Here is a 22,848-nt window from a genome sequence, read left to right as displayed (position 1 = left end):
TCTTGCATAGCTTTTTCATCTGTGATCCTGCACTGAAGTGGTAATGTCTGTCATGGACTGTCATAGGAACACAGGCCCTGCCAGCTCAGGTCACAGCAAGGTTCCACCTCGTCCAGTGCCCTATCTTCTAACGTGGCCACACCCAGCTGTCCAGAGGAAGGGGTAAGAACCCTCTACCAACAATTCTGGAATAGCATGTGCAGAGGGGAAATGCCCTATCAGTGGTTGGCAGCTCATGGCCTGAAGCATGTTTTAGGTTTAGGTTTTAGCCTATCCTCTGGAAACACCCAAAAGGGAGGGCAGATACAATGTTGGGGAGAGCAGATGAGGGGCTTATTCTAGCATACAAAGATAAGCCTGGCCCTACTGGGTCAGACCAATGGTCCACAGAACCCAGTGTCCCATCTTCTAACAGTAGCCAGTGCCAGACACTTTGGAGGAATGACCAGAACAGGGCATTTATCGAGTGAGGACCCAGCTTCTGGCAATCAGAGGTTTAGGGACACCCAGAGCATGGGGTTGCCTCCCTGACCATCTTGGTTAATGGACCTATTCTCCATGAACCCATCTAATTTTTTTTAACCCTAGTTATACTTTTGGCTTTCACAACATCCCTTTACAAGAAGTTCCACAGGTTGACTGTGTGTTCTGTGAAGAAGTACTTCCTCATGTTTGTTTTAAACCTGCTGCCTATTAATGTCATTGGGTGACCCCTGGTTCTTGTGTTATGTGAAGGGTAACTAACACTTGCTTATTTCCTTTCTCCACACCAGTCATGGTTTTAAGGCCTCTACCATATCCCCCCCAGTCGTCTCTTTTCTAAGCTGACCAGTCCCAGTCTTTTTAATCTCTCCTCAGATGGAAGCTGTTCCAGCTCCCTCATCATTTGTGTTTACCTTCTCTGTACTGTTCCGATTCTAATATGTCTTTTTTGAGATGGGGTGACCAGAACTGCATGCAGTATTCAAGATGTGGGCGTATCGTGGATTTATATAGTGGCATTATGATATCTTCTGTCTTATTATCACTCCCTTTCCTAATGGCTCCTAACATTCTGTTAGCTTTTTTCATTATTGCTGCACATTGAGTGGATGTTTTCAGAGAACTACCCACAGTGACTCCAAAATCTCTTTCTTGAGTGGTAATAGCTAATTTAGACCCCATCACTTTGTATGTATAGTTGTGTATAAGTTCCTGCGTGTATTTGCTTTTATCAACACTGAATTTCATCTGCCATTTTTTGCCCAGTCACCCAATTTTGTGAGATCCCTTTGTAACTCTTTATAATCTGCTTTGCACTTAATTATCTTGAGTAATTTTGCATCATCTGCAAACTTTGTCCCTTTTCCAGATCATTTACAAATATGTTGAACAGCATTGGTCCCAGTATAGCTCCTTGAGGGATCCCTCTATTTTCCTCTCTCCTGGTGAAAAATGACTGTTTATTCCTATCCTTTTTCCCCTATTGCTTATACACTGATCTATGAGAGAACCTTACCTCTTATCCCATGACAGCTAACTTTGCTTAAGAGCCTTTGGTGAAGGACCTTGTCAAAGGCTTTCAGAAAGTCTAAGTACACTACATCCACTGGATTGCTATTGTCTACATGTTTGTTGACATCCTCAAAGAATTCTAATAGATTGGTGAGGCATGATTTCCTGTACAAAAGCTGTGCTGACTCTTCCCCAACATATTGTGTTCATCTATGTGTCTGATAATTCTGTTCTTTACTATAGTTTCAAGCAATTTGTCTGGTACTTTAGTTAGTACTCATTGGCTTGTGCCATAAATATAAAGGGAAGGGTAACCGCCTTTCTGTATATAGTGTTATAAAATCCCTCCTGGCCAGAGGCAACATCCTGTTACCTGTAAAGGGTTAAGAAGCTCAGCTAACCTGGCTGGCACCTGACCTAAAGGACCAATAAGGGGACAAGATACTTTCAAATCCGGGGGGGGGGGGGGAGGCTTTCGTTTGTGCTCTTTGTTTACGTGGTTGTTCTCTCTTGGGACTGAGAGAGGCCAGAGAGAAATCCATCTTCTCCAACCCATCCTAATCCAAGTCTCCAATATTGCAACCAAATCATAGAATCATAGAATATCAGGGTTGGAAGGGACCTCAGGAGGTCATCTAGTCCAACCCCCTGCTCAAAGCAGGACCAATCACCAATTAAATCATCCCAGCCAGAGCTTTGTCAAGCCTGACCTTAACCAGTATAGGTAAGCCAGGCAAGGCGGATTAGTTTATCTTTTGTTTTATGTGAATTTTCCCTGTGTTAAGAGGGAGGTTTATTCCTGTTTTCTGTAACTTTAAGGTTTTGCCCAGAGGGGGATCCTCTGTGTTTTGAATCTGAATATCCTGTATTTTCCATCCTGATTTTACAGAGGTGATTTTTACCTTTTTTTTTTTTTTTTAATAAAATCCTTCTTTTAAGAACCGGACTGATTTTTCCATTGTTCCAAGATTCAGGGGTTTGGGTCTTCGCTGATTTTGTAACCAGTTGGTTAGGCTACTATTCTCAAGCCTCCCCAGGAAAGGGGGTGTGTGGGGCTTGGGAGAATATTTTGGGGGGAAGACATCTCCAAGTGGTCTCTTTCCCTGTTCTTTGTTTAAAACGCTTGGTGATGGCAGCATACTGTTCAAGGTCAAAGCAAAGTTTGTACCTTGGGGCAGTTTTTAACCTAAGCTGGTAAGAATAAGCTTAGGGGGTCTTTCATGCGGGTCCCCGTATCTGTACCCTAGAGTTCAGAGTGGAGAAGGAACCCTGACAGCTTGTAATTGCTAGGATCACTTCTGAAGCCTATTTTAAAAATTGGTATTACATTAACTATGCTCCGGTACACAGGCTGCTTTAAGTGATAGGTTACATGCCACAGTTAGTGGTTCTGCAATTTCATATTTGAGTTTCTTTAGAATTCTTGAGTGAATACCACCTGGTCCTGGTGACTTATTACTGTTGAATTTATCAATTTGTTCCAAAACCTCCTCTAATGACACCTCAATCTAGGACAGTTCCTCAGACTGGTCATCTAAAGGAGTGGCTCAGGTGTTGGAATCTCCCTCACCTCTTCTGCAGTGAGGGTGGATGCAAAGAATTCATTTAGCTTCTCCACAATGGCCTTGTCTTCAGTGCCCCATTAGCACTTCAATCATCTGGTGGCCCCACTGGTTGCTTGGCAAACCTCCTGCTTCTGATGCTGTTAGTTTTTGTGTCTTTTGCTAGTTGCTCTTCACATTCTTTTTTGGCCTGTCTAATTATACATTTACACTTTACTTGCCAGAGTTTATGCTCCTTTCTATTTTCCTCAGATTTGACTTCCAATTTTTAAGATGTCTTTTTGTCTCTAACTGCCTATTTTACTCTGTTTAGCCATGGTGGCATTTTTTTGGTCCTCTTACTGTTTTTTTTATTTGGGGTATATATTTAGTTTGAGCCTCTACTGTGGTATTTTTAAAAAGTTTCCGTGCAACTTGCAGGCATTTCACTCGCGTGACTGTTCCTTTTAATTTCTGTTTAACTAGCCTCCTCATTTTGGTGTAGTTCCCCTTTTTGAAGTTCAGTCCTACTCTCATGGGTTTATTTGGTATTTCTCCCCCGCACAAGGATGTTAAATGTAATTACATTATGGTTGCTATTACTGAGTGGTTCAGATATATTCACCACTTGGACCAGATCCTGTGTTTCATTTAGGACTAAATCAAGAATTGCTTCTCCCCTTGTGGGTTCCAGGACTAGCTGCTTCAATAAACAGTCATGAATGGTGTCTAGAAATTTTATCTGTGCATCTTGTCCTGAGGTGACATGTACCCAGTCAATAAGGGGATAGTTGAAATCCCCCATTATTGTTGGGTTTTCTGGTTTTGTAGCCTCTCTAATGTCCCTGAGCATTTCACAATCACCATCACCATCCTGGTCAGGTGGTCAGTAGTATATTCCTACTGCTATACTTTTATTATTCAAGCATGGAATTTCTGTCCACAGCAATTCTATGGTACTGTTTGATTCATTTAAGATTTTTACTATATTTGACTCTGTGCTTTCTTTCACATACAGTGCCACTCACCCATCAGCATAACCTACTCTATCATTCCTTTATATTTTGTACCCTGGTATTACCATGTCTCATTGATTATAATTGTTCCACCAAGTTTCTGTGATGCCTATTATATTAATATCCTCATTTAATACCAGGCACTCAAGTTCACCCATCTTAGTATTTAGACTTCTTGCATTTGCATACAAGCACTTACAAAATTGATCAATATTTAGTTGTTTGCCTTCTTGTGATATAATTCAATGGGACTCTTTTTTGTTTGACTTGTCTCTCTTCAGTTCCTACCAGTACTTTATCAACTTCCATCCTCTCCTCCTTACTGGGATATAGAGAATCTGTTAATAGATCCTCCCCTAAGGGATGTCTCTCTCTGAACAGTGTGCTCCTTCACACTCTCGGCTTTCACCCAGCCCTTAGTTTAAAACCTCTATGACCTTTTTAATTTGACATGCCAGCAATCTGATTCCACTTGGTTTCAAAGGGGCCCATCCTCCTTTCCCCAAAGGTCCCCAGTTCCTAACGCCCTCCTCCCTACACCATCATCTCATCCACGCATTGAGACCCTGCAGTTCTGCCAGACTAACTTGCCCTGCACATGGAACCAGAAGAATTTCAGAGAATGCTACCATGGGGGTCCTGGACTTTAATCTCTTACCTAGCAATCTACATTTGTCCTCCAGGACCTCTCTCCTACCTTTCCTTATGTCATTGGTACCTATATGTACTACGACCATCGGCTCCTCCCCAGTACCTCACATATGTCTGTCTAGATATCTTGAGAGATCTGCAACCTTCGCACCCGGTAGGCAATTCAGCAGGCGGTTCTCCTGGTCATCACAATCATAGAATCATAGAATATCAGGGTTGGAAGGGACCTCAGGAGGTCATCTAGTCCAACCCCCTGCTCAAAAGCAGGACCCATACCCAATTAAATCATCCCAGCCAGGGCTTTGTCAAGCCTGACCTTAAAAACTTCTAAGGAAGGAGATTCCACCACCTCCCTAGGCAACGCATTCCAGTGTTTCACCACCCTCCTAGTGAAAAAGTTTTTCCTAATATCCAACCTAAACCTCCCCCACTGCAACTTGAGACCATTACTCCTTGTCCTGTCCTCTTCCACCACTGAGAATAGTCTAGAACCATCCTCTCTGGAACCACCTCTCAGGTAGTTGAAAGCAGCTATCAAATCCCCCCTCAAATCTTCTCTTCTGCAGACTAAACAACCCCAGTTCCCTCAGCCTCTCCTCATAAGTCATGTGTTCCAGACCCCTAATCATTTTTGTTGCCCTTTGCTGGACTCTCTCCAATTTCTCCACATCCTTCTTGTAGTGTGGGGCCCAAAACTGGACACAGTACTCCAGATGAGGCCTCACCAATGTCGAATAGAGGGGGACGATCACGTCCCTCGATCTGCTCGCTATGCCCCTACTTATACATCCCAAAATGCCATTGGCCTTCTTGGCTACAAGGGCACACTGCTGGCTCATATCCAGCTTCTCGTCCACTGTCACCCCTAGGTCCTTTTCCGCAGAACTGCTGCCTAGCCATTCGGTCCCTAGTCTGTAGCTGTGCAATGCCATCTATCTATATTTCTAATGATCAAATCCCCCATTACTATTACCTGTCTCTTCCTAATAATTGGGGTCTCCCCCCAGAGAGGTAGTTTCAGTGCAAGAGGATACCATGACATCATCTGGAAGGAGGATCCCAACTATTCTCTTTCCCTGAGACTTTCATCCTGCTCTGCAGCACAGAGGCTTGTCAGACTGGGGGTGCTGTGTCCTGGAAAGTCTCCTCTATGTACCTCTCTGCCTCCCTTAGCATCTCCAGTTTAGTCACTCTGGTCTCCAGAGCCCATACTGTGTCTCTGAGGGCCAGTTGCTGCTTACACTGAACACAGACCTATGCCACCGGCCCACAAGGCAGGCAATCCTACATACTGCATTCAGTGCAATAACCTGCATGGCCCCCACTCTGCTGCTGGACTTCTGTCTGCATTCTCTTTACTCCTGCAGGATTTTTGGTTGTTTGTTTGTTAGATCTCTGTGTGTGTTTCTTTGGAGGGCCGGGGCTATTGGCCTAAGTTTAGAGAATGTTTGTTAGGCAAATCTGGCTCCTATGTTCCATCTCTAAACACCCCTGCAAAACTCCACTGTTTGCTGCTCCTATTTGCTAGCTCCTCTGCTCGCTTAGGAGCTGGCTTTTTAAATCCTTGTTCTCCCTCAATGAGCCCCACCCCTTTGTCGGGATCTTAAAGGGGATCAAAGGAAGCAGGCTAGAGCCTGGTCAGGAAGCTCTCAGCCGAGCCTAGCAGAGCACTAGGTTCAGCACACAGCCCCCCAGACAGATCACACTATAAACCTCAATCAAGCAGGCCCGTGGCAAGCACACTCGCAGACAACGAACTCACTCCAAGGGTCCCGTCGTCTTGCCTCCTTCACCTGGAGAACTAACTCAGAAACCTCCTGTTCGCTGCTCCTGTTCACTAGCTCCTGCCCTACTAGAATCACTATATTTTCTCTGGCTGGGCCCTGTGGACTCATTCACTCCCATGCAGAGTAGAAGTAAAATGTTACTGCACCACAATAGGAGTGCTTTGCACTCCTGTGCATAGGTGCAAATGGCTACAGACAGCTCGGATCGGACCCTCGGCCTTTCCCTGACTGACACAGGCTCTGCCCTTCTCCGCTCATGTGGATGAAGAACAGCACGAAGCTGGATCTGGCAAGAGGCACAACTGGATCCTGCAGGCCCACGAACTGGCATTGCTTGGGCTGTGTTCAAAATCCCAGTGGGGTTCGGGAGCCAGGGCTGGTTTAGTGCCCAGCCTCTCCCGGAGCTCCCAAGCCTCAGACTAAATTTGTGCTTCTGCCCAGTTCCTCGAGGGGCTGAAGCCAGATTCCCAAATAGGAGGGCGGGTTTGCCCGTCCTCCCGACAGGCTGCACTTCTACTCCTGGCACTTCCCCTTCATCCTGCTGAGGAGCTGTGGGGGGGATCGGCCTCCAGCCCACTCCAAAGCCAGGATAAGAAGAAGACCACATGGCAAGGTCTGCGAGCCAAGGCAAACAGAGCAGCCTGTGACCAAAGCATTTCATTCCAATGAACTAACAGCCCCCTGGCAACACAAACAGTCTCTGCGGCTGCCTGCCTTCCCCTCGCCTTAGCGGGAGGGCGTGTGAGAGAGCCGATCATGGCTCCTTGGCCTTTTGCTCTGCAGGCCCTGAGGAGCCAGCCATGCTGTAGTGCACAGGAAGCTTCCTGTAACAGTGCATTGCAGCTCAGATAATTAAAGACCACTAGCCTCTGAGGTCCATCCAAAGAGATAGTGGGGACTCTGCCCTTGACAGGTCGGGAGGAGCCGTTCTAGCCAGCCTGGGGCAATACCTGCAGAATAGGCGAGTGACGCTCAGCCATAAGAAGCAGCCTTTCATACAGCCAGGGCCCAAGGGGAATTCTCCCTCTGTCTCCCTGTTTACACAAACATCTGATTTGCAGCCTGCTCCAGGAAGCGCACACAGCTCCATTCATCCTTCCCCAGCGGAGCCGCCTCTCTTCCAGAAAGGCCTGCTCCGCTCGCTCCCATAAACGCAGCATTTGTTATCGTTTCAGGGGTGACGGTCCTGCCCTGGTTCCCTTGGCTCCCAGCCACAGCCCCAGAGCCTGAGCTACACCGCGAGAACACAGCATCTCAGGGGAACAGCGATCGGCACAGCCACCTGCACTGGAGGGAGCAGCGAGGTTCACATGCCGCCGGCTCTTATTAAGAGCTGGCACCTGAGTGCCCTGGGCTTTGGGGGAACTGAGGATGGGATGGGAATGGGACGGCTCAGTTCTTTTGCAGTGCGGGGCCAGGGGAGGAAGTTATACCCCAACTACAGCACAGGGGCAATCACTCAGTTATTACAAACCAACCCAAATGCATTGCAGGTAAGACTGCCATGGCATCACCTCCCAGCCAGCCTATCCCCGCTGCACTCTAGCTCCTTTGTACAGCAGGGGGATGATAAGAAATATGCCCCTTTAAAGGAGGTTCCAGGGTGGAACAGGGATACAAGAAACAGTGCAAAGGTCCAGAACGGCGTTCCCACCACAGGGATGTGTGCGAACAGCCGGTTGTTGCGCCCAGATGCTACCCTAGCTGCGGGCAGCTCCATGGGACACTTAGTGCAAATTATTCAGTGAGCGCTTTGGCAGACTTCCAAATAATTTGCATGTGACCGTACACTTCCAGACAGTGACAGGGACATGGCCTTGAGTTGCACAGATTGTGGCAGCTGTGGTTGGAGCAGGTGAGTGGGTTCTGGAGAGGATCGCAGGGGGATAGATGGGTTGGTGCTGGGGCCTCTGGGAGAGGCTGGGGTGGGTGAGTGCATGGGTTAGCAGGTGGGGGAATCTGGGGGGTATCTGGTGGGCAGTTGGGTGGGTGCTGGGGTTCCTGCAATGTGTGATGGCAGTTCCTGGGGGCACTGGAGTAACTGGAGGTTCTAGGTGCCTTTAGCAATGCTACCTGCTATCACAATTTTATTGCAAATCTCATAATAGTCGGTGTTTTCCTAAAAGCCCTAGCTCCTGGAGTCAGGTGATTACAGGGGAATCTCACCTTGCATTAAGAAAGATTAATGCCACATGTTCTCCTCAGCCGTGGCAGCTTTCACATTACACCTTGCTACTGGAACATGGGTACAAGGAGCAGTGCAAAGCTCACTGAATAATTTGCACTAAGTGTCACATGAAGCTGCCCAAAACTTGGCAGCTAGGATAGTGTCTGGGCACATACACTTTGCATCGCTCATTATACACATGTTCCATCAGCAAGGTGTAATGTGAAAGCTGTCAGGGTTGTGGAGAAAAACGTGACCCTTCAAGGCTCAAACACCAGAAGGCAAATAAACATTTATTTTAAAAAATCCTGTGGTTTTTAAGTCCATCTCATGATTCTTGCACACTGGATGATGGGTGTGCAGATACTGCCATCTCTCCTGCTCCAGATTTTGGTTGGGTAAGCCCTGCATGGACACCCAGAGCAGAGCTTCTTCCACCTCCACCCTCTGTGTGGCTGAGCAGGATCTTCATCTTTAACATGAACAAGGTGTTTCTCTAACAGCCCAGTCTGTATTTGGAGAATTTGAATTCTAAACAAGACCTCACTATTGTCAAAGAACAGCACATTCCAATGTACAATTTGCACTTCTTTGCGTCTCCCACCACATCACACATGACACACAATGGAAACAGCAGGAGATTCATAAATGAACCACCACACTGTGGCAGCAGGAAGGTTTTAATCCACCAGCAACAACATGAGCCAGGACAGAGAACAGCTAAGGCATCAGCAAGCAACCTCCAAGAAGAAACTAAAGACTTGTTGAAAACTCCCCACATTGCTATACACAGCCCTGCAACCAAATGCAAAGCTCACTGCGCCACATGGTCCTGCAATCCCACTGCTCACTGCTACACTCGACCCTGCAATCCCACTACAAAACTCACTGCTCTAAACGGTCCTGCAACCCCACTGCAATATTCACTGCTCCACACAGACCTGAAACCCCATTGCAAAACTCACTGCTCTCATGGCTACACACAGCCCTGCAATCCCACTCCTCACAGCCCTGTACAAACAGCTCTCCAGCCCCACCGCAAAACTCACTGCTCTCATGGCTACACACAGCCCTGCAACCCCACTGCAAAACCCGCTGCTCTCATTGCTACACACAGCCCTGCAATCCCACTCCTCACAGCCCTGTACACACAGCTCTCCAGCCCCATTGCAAAACTCACTGCTCTCATTGCTACACATAGCCCTGCACTCTTTTCTACAGACTGAAACAGAGGTGCAGGGACTTTGCACAGAGTACAGAAGGGGAATACTCTGAAACACACACAACCATACACAGCACAACACAACCGTACAACATCGCACATGCATACCTTACATCCAACACCACATACAACCCAATCAGTTTATCCATTGCAACACAACAAACACACATTACACCTCCTTCAACATATACATACCATGCATTCAGACATCACAACAGCAACTACAGCATAATCTAGGTTTAGAAGGGCACACATTCCACATTTGGGCCCCATGGCAGCTGGCGTCAGGGGGTCAATAGGTCCTTGCAGCAGGACAGTGAAGTTTCCTGTGCAGCACAGGGTGGGTGTACGATGAGCAGCAGGCAATAGAGTTGAGATGGATACTTGGTTGTTGATTGCCGAGGGCCCCTTGGCTGTTGATTTTCTTGTTGCTAGCCTTGTGGGATAGTGTGTTGTCTAAGTTAGAGCCTTCTGCTCCTTCCACAGCTGGGTTAGGGGCTGGAAAATACACACCAGAGCAGTTAATGAGCCCTACCACCTTACCGACAACTTTAGGCAGTTTCTGGCGATGCAGAGGAATTCGGGGGAGTTTCATGCTAATTCGACTGAACCGGCCACACAAGCGCCCTGGCGATTTCTTGCTTGCTGCTGGGTCCTGGTTCGCACTGTAAAAAAATACCGTGCATCAGTCAGAGAGCTGGCAGAGCATAAGTGGGTGCCGCTGCGCCAGGCCTGCAGGGCTACGTACAGGGAGCACAACAGATACATGCCGGGGCCTCATTACAAGCGCGTCGCTGGAGACGTTTTAGACGGGCCACGCCTGGGCATAGAGCGAATGCTGGGAGCCCCAAAGCTAACTGCATGGTGAAGGTGGGTTAATTTGTCCAGAGAAGACCCTAGGTCTCCAGAGAGCTGAGCAGAATGGGAACATGGGCACAGCACCACCTCAGCCTGGTGCAGGGTCCCCAGGGGGAGCAGTCTGCCAGCAAGGTGCCAGACTAGGCATGGGCTTACGATCTTGGCCATGAGCAGCCTGGGGCTGGACAGTGAGTCACTTGTGTCGGCATCTGCGCTTGCCGCAGCTCAGCCCTGCCCTTGGGGCAGTAAATCTATTCCTGAGTGCGATTCTGACCTGCCGGGTACCTGAAGCTCAGTAATTTACTGGCCTCTACAAAGCTTGTTAATGGTGCTGGTACCTGTATCCTCAGAGACCAGCCTGCTGGGGGTTATAGGAAATCTCTTCCCACTTGTTTCTCTCTGCCACCATGTCCCCTCTCATTATCCACCGTTCCTGACCTCACAGTAGGCCTCCAGCCTCTATGCTACAATCCAGGCTGGGCTGGATTGTAGCAATGGAACCAATCCCATTCAAAGCGACAATGGCAGGTAATCGAATTTCTTATTACTGCACTGACTCTGCCTCAGCTGCATCATCCGGAGAGCTGCTTCTCGAAAGCACCCCTGTATTCACACCCTACACACTATTGTAATAATCTTTGTACAAAATATGTCTTGTGAAGTATCATTTAAAAACCAATGACCCACTGATCATCAATATTGTTGTGTAATGTGTGTACAAAATACATATTAAGCACTATAAACATAAACTGAAATTATAACTATAATGCCTTTATCAGACAAGTCTGGGGTGGGGGTAAGCCAGTTTCTCAAAGATGAAGGACAAGTTGACATCTCTAGCCAGGTGTCATCAAAGTTGACTGGCAATCACCTGTTAAGTGGCCATTCTTTGGCAACGAATCAGGGCAAGAACAGATCCATCAGCATTTTAACAAACAACAAACAACATGGAACCTCTTTCACCACTAGACTCCATGTCTCTGTCCTCACAACTGGAATGAACATTATCTAGGAGTAACCCTCAGGAAAATCCATTTCAAGGGGTGACTGGACTACAAAAGTGAGGAGCAAAACACCACATGTTCTCTCTCTCTTTCACCTAAGAAGACAAAGGAAACAGCCTTTTGACTTTGGGAAGAGATCCTGGCCGGAGAACACAGCTGGTGCAAGGCATAAGCAAATGAAGCAATTGCTAGGGCCCCAAGCAGCTCAAGGGCCCCCCCCCCACCCTATTTGCTTTTTATTTATTAATTATTATTAGGGGGAATATTCCTGCTTAGGGGCCCCAATGGGCTAGCACCACCTATGCCTGAGAATTTGGCTAGCCATGTTGCTAGGACCCTGGGTAAGGATTTTATCTTGAACCAAATCTAGCTTGTTAAGTTTTAGCTACTAGGAAGCATTTTATCTTTATTTCTCTTGTAACCATTTCTGACTTTTAATACCTTATACCTGTACCCACTTAAAACCAACTTGTTTTATTTTTAATGGAAATAATCCAGTGTTGTGTTTAAACTGAACTGTTTTGTCACTCCTGTTAGAGTAGCAAGCCATTGAATCTTGACCCCTTACAAGGGCAACAGACCTTTAATATCTGAACTGTCCAGGAAAGGGTTGGACAGTGCAGAGCACATGTTTTGGAGAAAATTCAGGATTTAGAGTGTGTTGGGGTCACCCTGCTAGTAGTAACTGAGGCTGGTGGAAGTCACTGTGACTGGAGTGTGGCTGACAGGCTGCTGGGGCCAGATTTGTTGGCCCAGGGCTCCAGCTATGCTCAGACATTCAGGGTGTGACCTGCATGTTGTTAGGCTGTTTGTGAGCTGCAAAGCATTATGAGGCACCCAAAGTTGCAGGGCAGGTGGTGACACAGCTCCTTACTGGTCTGGACTGCACCCCATAATGAGATACTTGGCCAGGCCATGGCTCATGCTATGAGCTCCCAGGGGGAAAAGACTGTATTTGTTTTACTTGTGTGTACAGAGTCCAACCCCAAGGGGCCCCAGTCCCTTCTAGGCACTATAGCAGTAATAAATCACCATCATCCTACAGTCTGATTTTGTGTAGAAAACCCTTTTATTCTCTATGTCACAGTTCTGGGGTTAGCTGCACTCTGCCCCCGTCTATGGTCTACTCATGGGCCCCACTTTACATCTCAGGCCTCCACCTGTCATCTCTCTATGGGTAAGGACCTTCACATTGGGGTTTTAAGCTGCAGTCCCCATGCAATTCACAGTGACTATCCAAGCAGGTATCCTCTCCCTGGGACTAAAACAGGGTTACCAATGAGCAACCAGCTTTCACAGAGCACAGCACTTTTATTTAGGGCAAAACCATTGCAGAGGATCCCCATCATAGCACAATACACAGTCTACATGAATGCCAGCTTCCCAGGTGTCACCAGTCTTCCACATGGAGACCCTGGCAGGTTCCAGGCCTTTCAACCCTTCCACCAGGGTTGCAATCTCCTGTCAATTTGAGGAACCAAATGAGGGCCTGTTCTTTGTCTGCTGGATCTGATCCAGTCTACGCAATTCCCCCAGGGGCTGGGGTGGGACTTCTCTGGAGTTGTTCACCTGTCCGGGCATTTGCACTAATAACCCCTCCCCACACTGATTTTAGTTCCTCCATGAAGCTCTGTAACCTGTCCCCATGGAGGTAGAATACAATTCCTAGTTCCCAAAGACACAAAGAACTCTTAGAGATATACATGTTTATGAATAAGCCTGGTGCACATCTCAATATACCGGTCCATGCTTCCAAGATCTCAGATCTGTCACACTAATAAAAATGTTATAAAATATGGATTTTAGGGGGGAAGGGTATTCTGGGCAGGTGGGTGGGCAGGCAAGGGTTTCCCTAAAGCAGGGGTTGGCAACCTATGGCACGCGTGCCAAAGACGGCACGTGAGCCGATTTTTAATGGCATGCTGCTGCCTGCCGGGTCCCAGCCGCTGGCCCCGCTCAGCCCACTGGTGAACCCAGGCCAGGACCCCGGCAGGCAGCAGCGTGCCATGAAAAATCCTGCCCGCCCCGGCCCACTCTTCTCCTCGTCCCCGGGGCAGGGTGAAAAAGCTTGGTCCTGCCGGCTGCTGCAGGGCAGGCAAGCTCCCCCTGCCTCATCGTGTGCTGGGTTCCTGCCCCTCCTCCTCTCCCTCCCTGCCGCTGCTATCAGCTGTTGGCCCTTGCGGGGAGAAGCGGAGCCACAGCACGCTTGCTGCTAAGGGAGGAGGCGGAGAAGAGGTGGGGATAGGGCCTTGGGGAAGGAGGGTGGAATCAGGGCATATCCCCCCAAGCCCCCTGCCGTGAGCCGCTCAGGGCAGGGGGCTGGGAGCACCCCCATGACCCCAGCCCACACCCCCAGCCCTCTGCCCTGACCCCTGCACCCCCCCACACCCACCCAGCCCTGACTCCAGCACCCCCACACATACCCAGCCCCCCCACACCCCATGCCCTGACTCCTGCACCCTCCTCACGTGCCCCCAGCCCTGTCCTGACCCCTGCACCCCCCCACACACTCCCAGGCCTCTGCCCTGACCCCTGCACCCCCCCACACCCACCCAGCCCTGACTCCAGCACCCCACACATACCCAGCCCCCCCACACCCCATGCCCTGACTCCTGCACCCTCCTCATGTGCCCCCAGCCGTCTGTCCTGACCCCTGCATCCCCCACATACCCTCCCAGCCCTCTGCCCTGACCCCTGCACTCCCCTCACACCCTCCCAGCCCTCTGCCCTGATCCCTGCATCCCCCCACACACTCCCAGCCCTCTGCCCTGACCCCTGCACCCCCCTCACACCCTCCCAGCCCTGACGCCAGCACCCCCCACACATACCCAGCCCCCCCACCCCAACTCCTGCACCCTCCTCACTTGCCCCCAGCCCTCTGCCCTGACTCCTACACCCCCCACACATACCCAGCCCCCCCCACACCCCATACCCTGACTCTTGCACCCCCCACATTCCACCCCCACCCTGAGCACCAAATGGGAGCTCCTGCACCCCCCACACATTCCCACCTGCATCCCTTGCACCAAATGGGAGCTGCCCAGGTAAGTACTCCACACCCAAACCTCCTGCCCCAACCCTGAGCCCCCTCCCTCATTCTAACTCCTGGCCAGACCCTGCACCCCAAGCCCCAGCCTGTTCCTTCACCCCCAGCCCTGTGCTCAGTGCACTCCCACCCTCAGCTCAATGCAAAGAGAGAGGAAGAGAATGGGCTAGAACCAGGGAGAAGGTAGGTGCCCACTCTATGTGGGCAGGGCCGGGATCCCAGACCGGCAGCAGGTTGAGAGGGGCTGGCATCCGGGATCCTGGCTGGCAGGAGCCGGCGGATGGAACCCCAGACCGGCAGCAGGCTGAGCCGCTCAGCCCACTGCTGGCCTGGGGTCCCGGCTGCTAGCCCCGCTCAGCCTGCTGCCGGCCTAGGTGAACGGAACCCCAGGCTGGCAGCAGGCTGAGCGGGCCGGCGGTGTAAGATCAGCATTTTAATTTAATTTTAAATGAAGCTTCTTAAACATTTTGAAAACCTTGTTTACTTTATAAATGACAATAGTTTAGTTATATAATATATAGACTTATAGAGAGAGACCTTCTAAGAAACGTTAAACTGTATTACTGGCACGTGAAACCTTAAATTAAAGTGAATAAATTGAGACTCGGCACACCACTTCTGAAAGGTTGCTGACCCCTGCCCTAAAGTGTTTGCAATCCAAACCCAACAATATGGGACTCCCGCAGGAGACCCACAAAGTGAAGCCAACCAGTCTAGTTTTGGTGTCCAAGCTGAGTGAACAGCAAATCTAACAAATACAACAGTAAAAACACTGCAGATAATGAACTTGCTTCCAAACTGAGGGAAGAGGCAGTGTTGCAAACTCACAGTTTTACCATGAATCTTGTGTCCGATGCTGTATGATTGAAGATGACCATGTAAATCATTGTTGCTATCCCTGTTGTACAATTGCACTAAATTATGATACAAGTATATCATGTAAGGTGTCAATGGAAAAGTTACACTCTGTCAAGTATGATTATCCTGGTTAAATCCATGTATCATAACTATATCTGAAGTTATGAGTATTGGCTATGTATTTGTATCTCAAATGTGTTTACTCTTGGGGTGACACCCACAAGGTAATTTACATCCAGTCTCGCCAGCCTTTTGTGACTGGACTATTTAAGCTTGATGGGCCATTAAGAAGAATCAACTCTCTGATGAACTAGGTTTTAGCCCACAAAAGCTTATGCCCAAATAAATTTGTTAGTCTCTAAGGTTCCACAAGGACTCCTCGTTGTTTTTGCTGATACAGACTACCACGGCTACCAGTCTGAAACCTGTCAACTCTCTAGATAGCTCTTCCTGAGGATGCCTCCGACAGACAAGAGCCAATGGTCACTCCTGTGATTCAGCAAAACATGTAAGGGCGTGGGATGTGGACATGTGACCTCGGACTCCATCTTTGTCAGTAACTTTCCATATGCAGGGGCTGTGGGCTTTGTTTGGGACAGTAAATTTTCATGAACATAGTAGAGGATATAAAAGACACCCGAGACATCTCCATTTTGCCTCATTCCTGCTCCAGTTCTCTGGATTGTGGATTTATAACTAAATAGAGTATTTTGACTATGGACTGAGGCCCTTCCAATCTTTCTCAAGTCACCAGAGAGACTTTTGCAATAGCTTTCATGTTTATCTTCAATTTCTTTTGTAACCAATTCTGACGTTTATGGTTTTATTATTTATAATCCATCTTTCTCCAGTTAATAAACTTGTTTCAGTGCTTTATCTAAACCAGTAAAGTTTAGATAAAGCACTGGCTGAAGTGTCTGTGGAATCTCTACTCAGGTTAACAAAGGCTGGGGCATAATAAAAGCCATGCTGACTCTTCCTCTACATAGCATAATTCTATTCTTTACTATAGTTTCAATCAATTTGCCTGGTACTGAAGTTAGGTTTACTGGCCTGTAACTGCCAGGATTGTCTCTGGAGCCTTTTTTAAAAACTGGTGTTACATTAGCTATCGTCCAGTCATCTGGTACAGAAGCTGATTTAAGCAATAGTGTACATACCACAGTTGTTAGTTCTGCAATTTCATATCTGAGTTCCTTCAGAATTCCTGGGTGAATCTTTAAAAAAGGGAAGAAGGAGGATCCTGGGAACTACAGGCCAGTCAGCCTCACTTCAGTCCCTGGAAAAATCATGGAGCAGGTCCTCAAAGAATCAATCCTGAAGCACTTACATGAGAGGAAAGTGATCAGGAACAGCCAGCATGGATTCACCAAGGGAAGGTCATGCCTGACTAATCTAATCGCCTTCTATGATGAGATTACTGGTTCTGTGGATGAAGGGAAAGCAGTGGATGTATTGTTTCTTGACTTTAGCAAAGCTTTTGACACGGTCTCCCACAGTATTCTTGTCAGCAAGTTAAGGAAGTATGGGCTGGATGAATGCACTACAAGGTGGGTAGAAAGCTGGCTAGATTGTCGGGCTCAACGGGTAGTGATCAATGGCTCCATGTCTAGTTGGCAGCCGGTATCAAGTGGTGTGCCCCAAGGGTCGGTCCTGGGGCCGGTTTTGTTCAATATCTTCATAAATGATCTGGAGGATGGTGTGGATTGCACTCTCAGCAAATTTGCGGATGATACTAAACTGGGAGGAGTGGTAGATACGCTGGAGGGGAGGGATAGGATACAGAAGGACCTAGACAAATTGGAGGATTGGGCCAAAAGAAATCTGATGAGGTTCAATAAGGATAAGTGCAGGGTCCTGCACTTAGGACGGAAGAACCCAATGCACAGCTACAGACTAGGGACCGAATGTCTAGGCAGCAGTTCTGCGGAAAAGGACCTAGGGGTGACAGTGGACGAGAAGCTGGATATGAGTCAGCAGTGTGCCCTTGTTGCCAAGAAGGCCAATGGCATTTTGGGATGTATAAGTAGGGGCATAGCGAGCAGATCGAGGGACGTGATCGTTCCCCTCTATTCGACATTGGTGAGGCCTCATCTGGAGTACTGTGTCCAGTTTTGGGCCCCACACTTCAAGAAGGATGTGGATAAATTGGAGAGAGTCCAGCGAAGGGCAACAAAAATGATTAGGGGTCTGGAACATATGAGTTATGAGGAGAGGCTGAGGGAGCTGGGATTGTTTAGCCTGCAGAAGAGAAGAATGAGGGGGGATTTGATAGCTGTTTTCAACTACCTGAAAGGGGGTTCCAAAGAGGATGGCTCTAGACTGTTCTCAATGGTATCAGATGACAGAACGAGGAGTAATGGTCTCAAGTTACAGTGGGGGAGGTTTAGATTGGATATTAGGAAAAACTTTTTCACTAAGAGGGTAGTGAAACACTGGAATGCGTTACCTAGGGAGGTGGTAGAATCTCCTTCCTTAGAGGTTTTTAAGGTCAGGCTTGACAAAGCCCTGGCTGGGATGATTTAACTGGGAATTGGTCCTGCTTTGAGCAGGGGGTTGGACTAGATGACCTTCTGGGGTCCCTTCCAACCCTTATATTCTATGATTCTATGATATTCTATGATTCTATGAATACTATCTGGTCCTGGTGACTTATTCATTTATTGATTTGTTCCAAAACCTCCTCCATTGACCCCTCAATCTGGGACAGTTCCTCAGATTTGCCACCTAAAAAGAATGGCTCAGGTGTGAAAAATTTCCCACACCATGTATTATGGGGAGGTCAGACTAGGTGATCACAACGGTCCCTCTGACTCTGTAATTTATGAATCAGTGCCGGGCAGGGCCGGCATGATGTTCAAAGCACGTTAGGAACCATAAGGTACCTGGCAATTCCAGGAGAACAGCTTGCTGCAGCCATCAGCATCACTGACCACAAGTGTTCAAAAATCATGAGTCAGGCCCCCCAAATAATGAGATTTTTAAAAATAATAAACGGTGGCTCTGTTTCTTTGCTTCTGGTTTCTGAGTCTTTAGGAATCATGCTTTCAAGCTTACTGTGATGCTGGCGGAGCAGGTGCTAGCTCACACCAAGGCCCCTAGGCCTCAATTGAACAATGACAAATACACACCTGGAACCACTCAGGCTCACCTGTGTATTAGAGTTATACACATGTGCTTGGTGTTTAGGCTTTATGTGTATTAATCTCACAACATCTATAGCCTTTGTTATAACATGACATTACATGTTCGCATTCTCATCCTCTGTAATTGTGTAAGTCATCAAACAGGAAAGAAGCATTAATCAATGTACAATGCTGGTTTCCTACACAAGGTGTTAGGTCCTGCCCACCAAGAAGGCCCAGAAACCAAATGAACCATTGTGAAACATCAAAGAACAAAGACTTTGTTAACTGCATTCCTCCTCTCCATTACCCATGAAGAGGAAACGAGAGCATGAACTCGTCCCATCAGCTTCAGCTTTGGGAGGGTTGGGAGGGGCGGGGGGAAATCCCTGACAAGAAGAAACTGTCTCTATGACTTTGGGAGGACAAGATTTCTAAACATAAGCAAGGGATTCCCAGCTGCTTAGTCTGGGTTAGCCCTAAAAGACATATAAAGCTTGCATATTACAGCAGCTCCTATCAACTTTTGGAAGCTAAGACTGTAACTCACCTGTGGGTGTGGGTGTATGTTTATCTGCTTTAACGTTGCAAATGACTCATTTCTTTTTCTCAGCTGATAAATCTTTAGATAATTTATTATAGGATTGGCTACAATCATTGTGTTTTGGTGTGAGATCTAAAGTGCATTTGACCTGGGGTAATCGACCAGTCCTTTGGGACTGGGAGTAACCATCAACCTCAGCCTGGACCAGTCCACACAAGAGATCCACTTCCTGGACACTACGGTGCTAATAAGTGATGGTCACATAAACACCACCCTATACCAGAAACCTACTGACCGCTATACTTACCTACTTGCCTCCAGCTTTCATCCAGACCACACCACACGATCCATTGTCTACAGCCAAGCTCTATGATACAACCGCATTTGCTCCAACCCCCAGAGACAAACACCTACAAGATCTTTATCAAGCATTCTTATAACTACAATACCCACCTGCTGAAGTGAAGAAACAGATTGACACAGCCAGAAGAGTATCCAGAAGTTACCTACTACAGGATAGGCCCAACGAAGAAAATAACAGAACACCACTAGCCATCACCTTCAGCCCCCAACTAAAACCTCTCCATCACATCATCAAGGTTCTACAACCTATCCTGAAGGATGACCCATCACTCTCACAGATCTTGGGAGACAGGCCAGTCCTTGCTTACAGACAGCCCCCCAGCCTGAAGCAAATACTCACCAGCAGCCATACACCACACAACAAAAACACTAACCCAGAAACCTATCCTTGCAACAAAGCCCCTTGCCAACTGTGTCCACATATCTATTCAGGGGACACCATCATAGGGCCTAATCACATCAGCCACACTATCAGAGGCTCGTTCACCTGCACATCTACCAATGTGATATATGCCATCATGTGCCAGCAATGCCCCTCTGCCATGTACATTGGCCAAACTGGACAGTCTCTACATAAAAGAATAAATGGACACAAATCAGACGTCAAGAATTATAACATTCAAAAACCAGTCGGAGAACACTTCAATCTCTTTGGTCCACTCGATTACAGTCCTAAAAGTGGCAATTCTTCAACAAATAAACTAAAAACAGACTCCAGCGAGAGACTGCTGAATTGGAATTAATTTGCAAACTGGATACAATTAACTTAGGCTTGAATAAAGACTGGGAGTGGATGTGTCATTACACAAAGTAAAACTATTTCCCCTTGTTTATTTCCCCTCCTACTGTTCTTGTAAAGTGCTGGAAATGGCCCACCTTGATTATCACTACAAAAGGTGTCCCCCCCCCGCTCTCCTGCTGGTAATAGCTCACCTTTCCTGATCACTGTTGTTACAGTCTGTATGGTAACACCCATTGTTTCATGTTCTCTGTGTATATAAAATCTCCCCACTATATTTTCCACTGTATGCATCCGTTGAAGTCAGCTGTAGCTCACGAAAGCTTATGCTCTAATAAATTTGTTAGTCTCTAAGGTGCCACAAGTACTCCTTTTCTTTTTACGGATACAGACTAACACGGCTGCTACTGTGAAACCTGAATATCGTTGTGATTTTTGGTATAAGGGACCAGCTATCACAAAGGCAAGCTTACCTGGGTAGCCAGATCAGAGTACCCAATGGGACTGTCTGTGACTCCATGTTAAGGCTGTTATAATGCTCGAGTTCACAGTTCATATTAGGTTGGTGAAATCTAAGTACAGAACTCACAGCCAATTTGGGGTCTGTGCCCTGCTTCTTAACAGGTTGGTACTCACTCTCCAGCCACTCCAGAAAGCTTGACACTTACCTCTGCAGCCATGAGGGCTGTTATATTCTATATAGGTTTTGTACCATGTCCATCACCATAGCATCTGAGCATCTTCCAGTAATACATTAAGCAACGTAACTAATAGATCTGTTCCATGTTGTTTGTTTTCTCATCCTCTCCACAGAGGGAGAAGCAGTTCCAGTGGAGTGTCTTGCTTTGGTAGGTTGTCTCCTTTTATTAATTGTTATTATTATAAGTATACTGTTGCTCTGTGTAGATGCTAAAGAAGGCAAAGCCAAAGAAATGCACTTTGCACATGGAGCAGAAAGTGGTGATGTTTGTGATGGTCCTGAGTGTAATGGGTGAATTCCCCCTGGCCGTGTGCATGTGCTCTCTCTCTGTTTGTGGTGGGTCTTCGGTGACTCAGCCGGAGGTAAAAGCAAACTAACAAGTCCAACAGGGGCCACTCTCAGTGCCCTCTGTAACATCTCTCTCAAGCTGTCCCTCTGGAGACAATGTCTTCGCCCTCTCAGGCCTTTCTGGCTGCAGCTCTCCAACTGGGCCACTACAGTTCAGTTCCCCTTCTGGGGTATCTCAATGACCAGACCACTTTCCCAGTGGCTGGGGGATGGGGGGGAAGGACCTGAGCCCACACTCTGCTCTGGGACCCAGACCAGGGACCCTATAGATAGCAGCCATTCGCCATGTCCCTTTAAATAAACTACATTGCTGCTACAATTCCCTGGGCCACTTTCCCATTGCCCTAGCACATTTCTTCAGCCTTACCTGAGGGCCTCCGTGAAGGCCGTGCATAGGAGCTCGTGGCTACAGTCCTCCGGTCTCTCACTTGAGGTCCAGCAAACCCTTCATGGCCTTACCTGAGGGCCTTGTCCTGGTGGAGTCTCAGCAGCCAGCCCGGAGCTCTTTCACATTCCCCTCAGCCTCTGCCAGCACTGCTATGTCCAAGGTCCTGTAGCTGTCTCAGCCAGCTGGGCACACCCTCCACTCTCCTCCAGGTCTAGAAAGGTACTGAACTCACTCTTGCCTTGCAGCTCTTCTTAGCCCTGGTCTATACTAAGACTTTAGGTCGAATTTAGCAGCGTTAAATCGATGTAAACCTGCACCCGTCCACACGATGAAGCCCTTTATTTTGACTTAAAGGGCTCTTAAAATCGATTTCCGTACTCCACCCCTGACAAGTGGATTAGCGCTTAAATCGGCCTTGCCGGGTCGAATTTGGGGTACTGTGGACACAATTCAACGGTATTGGCCTCCGGGAGCTATCCCAGAGTGCTCCATTGTGACCGCTCTGGACAGCACTCTCAACTCAGATGCACTGGCCAGGTAGACAGGAAAAGAACTGCGAACTTTTGAATCTCATTTCCTGTTTGGCCAGCGTGGCAAGCTGCAGGTGACCATGATGGAGTCCCAGAATCGCAAAAGAGCTCCAGCATGGACTGAACGGGAGGTACGGGATCTGATCGCTGTATGGGGAGAGGAATCCGTGCTATCAGAACTCCGTTCCAGTTTTTGAAATGCCAAAACCTTTGTCAAAATCTCCCAGGGCATGAAGGACAGAGGCCATAACAGGGATCCGAAGCAGAGCCACGTGAAACTTAAGGAGCTGAGGCAAGCCTACCAGAAAACCAGAGGGGCGAACGGCCGCTCCGGGTCAGAGCCCCAAGCATGCCACTTCTATGATAAGCTGCATGCCATTTTGGGGGGTTCAGCCACCACTACCCCAGCCGTGTTGTTTGACTCCTTCAATGGAGATGGAGGCAACACGGAAGCAGGTTTTGGGGAT

At 48.0% G+C, this 22,848-nt stretch overlaps 1 protein-coding gene across 2 annotated transcripts in view; it reads right to left on the bottom strand.

The window, feature by feature from the left end:
• SCARF2 (scavenger receptor class F member 2) overlaps window positions 1–22,848 on the bottom strand; it is a 109,098-nt gene that overhangs the window by 12,258 nt on the left and 73,992 nt on the right. For both annotated transcript variants that reach the window (XM_048821412.2, XM_048821413.2), the window contains exon 9: window positions 10,422–10,543. In XM_048821412.2, the coding sequence (XP_048677369.1) occupies window positions 10,422–10,543 (122 nt within the window). The remainder of the gene's footprint in view (window positions 1–10,421; window positions 10,544–22,848) is intronic.

The sequence above is a fragment of the Caretta caretta genome, chromosome 15 (genome assembly GCF_965140235.1).
Source record: "Caretta caretta isolate rCarCar2 chromosome 15, rCarCar1.hap1, whole genome shotgun sequence".
In the NCBI taxonomy this organism is placed as follows: Eukaryota; Metazoa; Chordata; order Testudines; family Cheloniidae; genus Caretta; species Caretta caretta.
The sequence above is the reverse complement of the archived record's forward strand: the minus strand, read 5'-3'. Positions and strand labels throughout refer to the sequence as shown.